General features: G+C 46.4%; 1 protein-coding gene across 1 annotated transcript in view; it reads right to left on the bottom strand.

Moving 5' to 3' along the window:
• Positions 1-267: 267 nt before the first annotated feature.
• Positions 268-8,920, bottom strand: part of LOC146198960 (uncharacterized) — a 119,003-nt gene continuing 110,350 nt past the window's right edge. The window contains exon 4 of the mRNA XM_084592011.1: positions 268-356. Within this exon, the coding sequence (XP_084448137.1) occupies positions 268-356 (89 nt within the window). The remainder of the gene's footprint in view (positions 357-8,920) is intronic.

Genomic DNA, 8,920 nt, shown 5'->3' on the forward strand with positions numbered 1-8,920 from the left:
CTAGTAGCTAATTTACTATATTAATTTAGCTTGCAGCAGCAATGAAAGCGACAAGTGGCTAACATCGAGCTATAAATTAAACACGCAAGCATTATTGAATTCACACCAGCCAAAATGGGCAGAAAAGAGCTGAGCCATTTTTTCGTGAGTGCAGCAATTAGACTCGCGTTTACTAAAGCAAGACTCAATAAGGTGATGCGAACGGTATACGTTCAAGGAATAGCAACAGTTCTTACCACTCGCGCACGTATTCAATAAAAATAATGCTTAGAAAGAGAGCACCGTATCAGAAAGATAGAAGAAAAAAGGAACGAGAGCATAATGAGAGTAAATGGACTCACCTTTTCCCTTGTTTTCTGCAAAGAAAAGGAAAATAAAGGGGACGAAATGAGAAACAGGCACACTCGTAACGTGTAACGCCAAAATGCAAACATACAATGAATCACTACTCGCAAACCTTTGGTTAAAAATATTCATGCCAAGTGATTTTTTTCCACCCGAACTACAGAGAACAGAAGCCATTGCCGTCAACTTCTGCGGCCTTTGGATCTTTTTTGAAGGCATGAGACGAGAGCTCGATTTAACGCGACTGAAAAACAAACCATGCGGTCTGTAGGGTTTTCACCAGGAGTAGCACATTCAATGGGCAAACTGCTGGTAGAGTTGGCACACGTTCACAGAGAACAAAAACAGACAAGTGAGACACCAGTCACGAGCAAGAAGTACGCGTCAACGATAATAGCACGGGGGTACATGAGTCATCGTTAAAGAACGCGGGCGCATCTCATCTGCTGGTGCACTGCGAAGCCAGCGCTGGCAAACCTAGGCATCAGAGACTTTACATTCTTGGCAGGTGTCAGAATGCGATGGAATGCGGCTGCCATACGATGGGCTCAGCTTCCTTACCGGAAAGGACAGCGTATGTGTCATTGACACAGCATTCGTGCCTGACGGCAAGAATCTCTGCTCGCTAGCTCAGTTAGATCAAAGTGTTTCTTTGACGGCGTGCCGCTTGAAGAGCGAGTTCTGAAAATAAGTCAGTACTGTAATAATGAAAGGAGTACACAGACCTTGAACGTGTCGACGAAATATTCAACGTAACACGGCCATGCCACCAGAATGCCTACAACATTGTAATATCGCGTGTTTCACGGCCTGTAGATGGCGCCACCAGTAACGCAATACGGAGGACAGGTGTATGAACGCAGAAGCCTGAAAGGTTGACCTCATTCGTTTAGTAATTGGTTTGACGGATTCGACACCAATTGCTTTCCTGATTTTTTTTCATTGTCTGGAGGGGGCGGGGGGGGGGGGGGGGGTCAAAAGGAGGGGGGAGGTCCACAGACTTAACTGACTGCAACGTCAGTCTCCGAAAGTGGATGATGAAAGTAAATGAGATGTCCAAAAGCCGGATATTGTCCGTGTCACGCAATGCGGCAGGTTGATTAAGCATGAATTACAGTCCAGTGAATGAAAGTGTTCTTTCTAGCCTTGATGTAATTTGTGTTGATTGAAATCGCCTGCCGCTTCGAGACGCTCTGGTCCTGATGTTATTGGGGTGCCGTATTGTATTTGCAAACACGCGTCTGCTATATGATATCAGTGCATGTTAAAGAACCACTAGCGAGAAAAATATGAGTCCTCTGTTATAATAACCTTACACGCGAGGCAGAATTTTTGCCACAAAGTTCCTTGCACAACAAGCTAAGCTAAGTAAACGAAGGCCGGCGTTGCAGGCAATAAAACTCCCGACAAATATAATGGCTGAAGTGGATATTTTATTTTGACAAGTTAATTTACCCCTTCCATTTACTGTAGTACAAGTGCATGAACTGATGCTATAAATTTTACTGAAAAAGCCAGACCTTGATTTCGAGTACATCTTCGTTAGTGTGGCAATAGTGTACCAGTAATGCACCAACCCGTCCAGCAAGCCACGTTTCGGGAGTTAAATTAAGAAATCGATATCCCTCACTATATAGTTTCTAAATCGATTGCAACGTTTCGCTTTGTAATTTCGACCCCTGCGGTCTGTTTTATTTACAAGTACTCCAAACGATAACTGGAAAACAACAGGCTTCACGTTCACAAACCGTAATCTCATTGAGTTCCATCTCCCTATAATAGCACAGGAAAGAATCGCGCTCAAGGACCAAGTGAAAATTTTGCAGTATTTGTAGTCCCGTTTGCCACATAAATGGCGTTCTCGGCAGCTGAAAAACGTTTGCTTGGTTTACACGTTTCCTCCCAAATTAGTGGAGTGTTAGTCGTGCGCGGGCGCGCATTTCAACCATTAAACAAAGCGCCTGCCCTAACATACGTGAAGTTTCAACAAGCTGCTTATTCTTGTAACAATATGTTTGGCGTGTGTGATGTTAAGCCCAGAAGCGGCACTATTTTCCCGAACAGAAAAGAAATACAAGCAAGAGGCACGCCAGTCATCGCTTTCGTAACCACCGCACTCAGTAACCGCGGCCGACGACGTGCTCATGGCTCATGAACATCTGTGGGCATTGCATACATCACGCGACAGATTTCCTCTGATTCAAAATACAAATTTTTTTCCCAAACATTACCGCTCTTGGCCCTGGCTAAAAGTCACTGATGACAATCAGATTGTTGAAACAAGCGAAAGCCTTTCACGAAGCCGTAGCCGAAAGCCGTAGCCGGGAACCGCCTCGATATACCGCTGATCGTCACAGAGAATGGGGATCTCTTTCACCGAATGACGGAGTGTCAGTCTTTGAATCTCACAAATATGCTTCCAAACTCGCCGTGGCCCAAAAAACACGATAGCCGAATGCTTTAAACGTAAAATGAAGGTGAAGAACATGAAGGCCAGAAACGGTGCAGAACGTTAATCGAACGCAAAGAGATATTTAAAGCACGCAAAAAGCACCTCAAACAAAGCTCAATAAAAACCCGACGCTGGGAGAATTATCTCCGACACCGCTGAAAGCGAGCGCTTTAATTAGTGACAAGAAAGGGGGGCGGCGGTAGCTCAAAAGCCGCCATCATCAAGATTGCGAATTAAGCTCGTGACAGAGTCGTTGTCTCCCAAATTGCCTTTCAAAGCACATTAATGAGACTAACCGATACAGCTACGGAAAAGAGCAACCGACCAAAAAGGGGGAAAGCAAAAAAACCGAAAAAACAAAGGGACGAAACAGAGTTAACGACAAAGAGAAAACCTTTGGCTCATCAGGAAACATTGCTGTAGCGAGAACAGCATAAAACAAGCTACGCAAGATAAAAATAATGAGACACTGAAGCGCGAACGCCAAATGCTCGGGGCGCGCATAGCAAATGAGCCTTTCGATGTAGACTGGTGCGTCATCCACGAGAGAAATCCTCTTCCTTTCGACATCCCGCGCTGCTTGGTTGCTACCGCCGTTGCGCTTCGCGAGAACAAGGCGACTCGATCAGCGATGCCTTGCTCCCTCCGATGCAAATTTAAAACAATTAACGGAGGCCCCGAGTCTAATTTCATTGAGAACTCCCAACAAGCTCTCCGCAGTACTGCGACCAGCAGCACGCAGAGCCCGCCTCTCTCCACGAAACCCCCACCTCAGGGCGGGTCAAACGAGACACGAATCGGAATTGGGTGCGCCTTTATTCGAGGCGGGTTTTCTTGATTCAGGCAACGTCGTGAATTTTTCCGCTTTCATTTGCCGTCCAACTCTAGTAGATAAGGATAATTGTACGTGCGGCGCGGAAAAATATGTAAGACCAGAATAAAGTGAACTAGAGTATTTTATTTCCCCTAAGCCCGACCCCAGAGACGCCGTGACAAAAGTAAATCGCATCAAGGTGCTCGCTTCCTTGAAATGCTTACCAGCACATGTTTGTATTCCAACGATAGATGAGATGCGGTTCGCAAGTTAACGAATAGAGCAAATGCATATGTAGCCAGTGTAAATTTCGAGTTCTAGAAAATCGGCCACTATAACAAAATCTTTCAATTTTTTTTTTTTTTTTTCAAAAACAGGCTATGAGAGAAAACGTATCGGCGATTGTGGATCGGTTTACACACAATTCGACTTTCATAACTATTCAAAAACTAAATTGACGTGTTTGGGGAATCTTCCCAAGTCACTTTCACTAAGTAAATAGATCCATATATTTACATACGCACAACTGCAATGGACACATCTACCGACCATTACGGCTTGAGTCAGAGGTAAATAATTAAGGAGCGCTGATATACCAGCACCTCAACTCCTACCGAACTCTTGGAAGAAGGCAGCAGAGCAGGTAACAACACAAAACATAAGAAGCACACAAAAACACAAGTGCAGCGTTGTCCGTGTGTTTGTGTGTGCTTCTTATGTGTTACCTGCTCTGCTGCCTTCTTCCAAGAGATGTGTGACCAACTAGCTCAACGTTCAACTCTATTATTGTCCCTACCGAACTGTTCTGAACTAAGAAAAGCAAGGCGTTAAGGGGGGACACGGCTCTTTGGCACCGAAAATCGGCCTGAAAATCGGATTTTCAATTTTTTCATTTTCGTATTCCTCGCACCATTCCGCATCTGCACGCAAATTTTCATCCTTATACCCCGCGTATTTATGAAGTTATAGCGATTAAAAAATGCAGTACCACACCCACTGCCCTTTAAATTGTGGACAAACGACACCCAATTACGATCGCCCGGCGCATGAGAACTACGCGCTCCACCGCGGCGATTTTGGTCTCGTTCGAAAGCGCGCGCTTAAGGCTTATTTTTTCTTTCGGAAAGCAACCCTGTGCGCTCCGCCTTCCCTATAAAAAACAAACAAAAAGATAGCATGCAGCGCGCGCTACTATTGGCCGGTTAAGGCACGTGATCAAAATGGCGTCGTTTGGTTGGTTCCGGCAAGCTAGCCCTGAAATGCGGACTCCCAGTGACGCCATTTTGTCTTTCTGCCGACCACGCTAGTGCAACGCGAGAGTCATGCCAGGCGCGAAGAAGTACCGCTCTTTTCACAAGTTCGGGCGAAAGCAACCAAAGAAACGCGTTAAGAATGCGACTTCGTTGCATACTGTGCAAGAAGCAAGTGCCAGTGCTGCGGGATTGTGCGACGATCACGTTGCGGGCGGCGACGCTTCTCCGATTCCGCTGGACAACGGCGCCGTTCTTCGTGCCGACTGCAGTCGTGTACGTATTGATACCGCGCCTGTCATAACAGTGACATAACTCAAGTGAGTGCCCGTGAGCAGGCTACGCTTGATAGACTGGTATCGACGCCGGCGACGGCACGAAAGACCGCGCTGTTCGCCGATGCAAGTGGTGCGTCCGCAGAGTCAGATGCGGACGGAACAGCCTCCTATGCGGTAATTGACCTCAGCATTGTGAATATCCTTCTGGATGCCGTGCGGTGCAAAACGTGTCGTGGATGCGTGCGTTTAATTACCAGCGACCGGAGCTATGGCCTCGCCGTAAAACTGATCGTGCTGTGCGACAACTGCGGTGAGATTGCGGCCGAGTGGAACTCGCGGAGGGTTGACGGCGAGAAAAGGTGCAATCCTTTTGAGCTGAATATTCTGGCTAGTCGAGCAATGCTGTCGACCGGTAACGGCCAGACAGCAATGAACGATATCTTTTCGGCGATGGGGTTGTCGCGGCGCGGGATGCACAACAAGACGTTTCAACGGCATCTGAAGAACACACTGCAACCCGCTGCTACCCGAGCCGCCACGACCGCTATGGCACAAGCCGCGCAGGCAGTGGCGAAGGTCTACGATGACTTGTGTTTTGGGCATAGGGGGAACATTGCCGTGTGCTACGACGGCACATGGATGACGCGCGGACACTCATCACATATAGGCGTCGGTGCCGTGGTGGAACTCTTCACTGGTTACGTGCTTGATTATGTGGTGTTGTCAAACTTTTGTCTGGGCTGCGAAATTGGTCCCAAGCCAAACACTGACGGCTACGAACTTTGGAAATCACGCCACCAGTGCCAAAAAAACACCAACTCCAAGGCTGGTCAAATGGAAGTAGAGGCTGGCAAAATTCTGTTTGAAAGATCTCTGCAGCGCCACAACATGCGCTACACAACCATGCTATGCGATGGGGACAGTCGCACGTTCAGTGCTCTTAAAGATGCTGCAATCTATGGCTACATTGAAATAGTCAAAGAGGACTGCATAATTCACGTGCACAAGCGTATGGGAGCAGCTTTGCGCAACCTCTTGCAGAGACACAAGGGTGCAGGGAAGCAAAGTCTTGGCGGCAGAGGAAGGCTGACAGCTGATCTAGTTGACAAGCTGGCAATATATTATGGCCGAGCGCTTCGATCAAATGTAGGTGATGTGGATGCCATGCAGCGAGCTGTGATGGCGACATATTACCACATCACATCTACTGATGACTGCCCCAAACACAGTTTGTGTCCTACCGGTGAGAAGTCATGGTGCCGCCACAACGCTGCCAAAAGAGGAGCCTGCACCAAAGCACAATTACAGTCTGCCAAGAGATGTGGCTGATGCTCTTTTGCCTGTTTATAGTCGTTTATCAGAGAAGAGCCTGCTGCAGAAGTGCATTCGGGGGAAGACCCAGAACTCGAACGAAAGCTTCCACTCGGTCATCTGGACCTTGATCCACAAAGAGCGGCACTCATCACTGTTTGCTGTGGAAGCAGCCACAGCAGAAGCTGTGCTGCGCTTCAATGCCGGCTGCAAGCATACAGCAGCAGCAATTCTGCAAGAATGCAGTACAAATGTGACAGCAACTGGGTCCAGGAGAGCTGAAGAAAAGGACTTGCACCGTAGCGTACGTTCTGCAAAGAAGCGGGCGGCTTCGCTTGGCGTTGCTAAAACAGAAAAAAGAAAACACCGCGACAGCATGCACCCCGACTATGCTCCTGGTGCATTTTAATAGCATGAGGTCTTTGAGGTTGCCCTTCCTGATTAAATGCCGTGAGGCTTGAGTGCTTCCGACAATCCTCCAATTTTGGTAGTGTTGCATTTTTTAAAGATCAATATCTCTGGTCCTGTTCTTGCTATTGCTTTAAAAAATTTTTTTCTAGAAAGGGAATCCTGCGAGTCTCATGAAACCAAGGTAAATGCAGTGACGACAAAAGAAAATTTGCTGAGAAGGTTATGTTGTCTTCGGTACCCAAATGGAATTTTCCTTTCAAGCGTTTCCTATTGCGTAACTTTGGCTCAAATTGGCATAGGCCATTAATTTTCGCTTCAGATCACTTTCCACCTGTTTCTGATCTTGTTGACATATCAATCATTGACATAATTTACACCTACATGCTGTGAAGTGTTTTTCCTCGTTTTCTCAAAACTGCAATTTTGAGGGTGCTGCAATTTTGGAGGAGAGATATCTCTTAGTCTATTTGTGCTATAGCTCTCATTCTTGTCTTGTTAGAAAGAGAAAACCTTCGACAGTGCCGTAGGACAAAAATATGTACAGTTATTATGCGGCAACATTTACAGAATTAATTATCAATCTTAGGTGCCAACCTGGGCTTTTATTCATAAAAGTTTGACTTATTGTAACTTTGGTTCAAATTCTTCTACCACGTTAATTCATGACTAGCGGCACTCTATGATCCTTCTAGATCACTCTGGCAGGGCTATTCTCCTCATGCCATAAAGTGTTTAGTAATTAACTCACCTCCAAACGAAGAACATGAATTAGGTAATATTTTGAAAGCTATTTCATCTACAAGAAAACTAATCAGATATTTGAAATCAGCATGCAAAAGTACATTAATGGTGCAAGTTTCAGTCAGATCCACCCATAAATAAGGAAAAAAGTTTTAAGAGGGGTGTCCCCCCTTAATGGAATCGGCAATAACATATGGATTCCCCTAATGAGGCACACGCCGTGGTCATAGGAGGCGAGGTGTATATCGCGTGTTCAAAAGAACTGCCCATAACGAAACCCACGGCGTACAGCTGGAATAAGCAGACAGACAGGAGAAGTATACTGTAAAGCCCCGTTGTTTATGATTTCACCGGACAGGAGGAAATAACGTTTGCTGGAAAAGAAACTTTAAATTTCGATTTCAATTCAATCACCATGGTGGACCGAAAGCAGACATAATAAAATGTTACACATCGACAAACGTTTATCTATTAAAGAACTATAATATTTAATTGATTCGTGTGAAAAACCCTAGTGGCGATAACTATCTGTCGCAGTTTCCCGGAAATAATACTGTACACGCTCGCTGTTGAGCGATGCCCTCCAAAATATACCCCCCCCCCCTCCCTCTCCGTCGTACAAGCACCGCGAAAATAAAAATAAAAGATCACATGCGCGCCATATAATATATAATGTTTTTCAGCCGATAGATTTGGCATAGCGCATTCCGGAGTACCAAACGCGCGCCGCCAGTTCGCTCGCACTGGGCTACCAACGCGGCGCGCATGAGCCCAGCTCGATAGCGCCGCTTCTTGGAAGGTATATGACCAACGCTGCCTAGCATTTTCAGTGCCGAAAGTGCCCTTTCTGACGCCGTGCCACATCTGCCTTCGCAAAGTCGTTACTGAGATGTTTAAAATCGGCCATATCGTCAACTAATCCTCGGCAGAAACTGAGAATTTTTTATTCTCGTTTAAGCAGCCCCCCCCCCCCCCCCCCTTTCCCATTATAAGCACTAAATAAAAAATAAAATCCTAGATCTAGGACAAAATTTGCGTACCAAGAGAGGTAAAAATCTTAAATCGGAACATGGGAACCTGCCTTAATAAGAATGGAACGTGTTATCTTCAGTGCAACTTTGCGAGATGTTTCAGGTGTTGCGCGTGGTCTACCAGCAAGCCCCTATTTGCATGGACTCGGTTGCCTGTCCATCTCGTGCGCGCCCGCTCGATCAGCCGCTGCTGGTCTTGTGGATCTGTGAGCAGAGCAACCTCCCAAGAGGAGAAAGCGGGGAGGAATATGGGTAGCTGGTTCCCTCGGTTGGTTGGAGCAAAGCAA

The sequence above is a fragment of the Amblyomma maculatum genome, chromosome 2, assembly GCF_055883805.1.
Source record: "Amblyomma maculatum isolate TAMU_Amacu chromosome 2, ASM5588380v1, whole genome shotgun sequence".
Classification (NCBI taxonomy): domain Eukaryota; kingdom Metazoa; phylum Arthropoda; class Arachnida; order Ixodida; family Ixodidae; genus Amblyomma; species Amblyomma maculatum.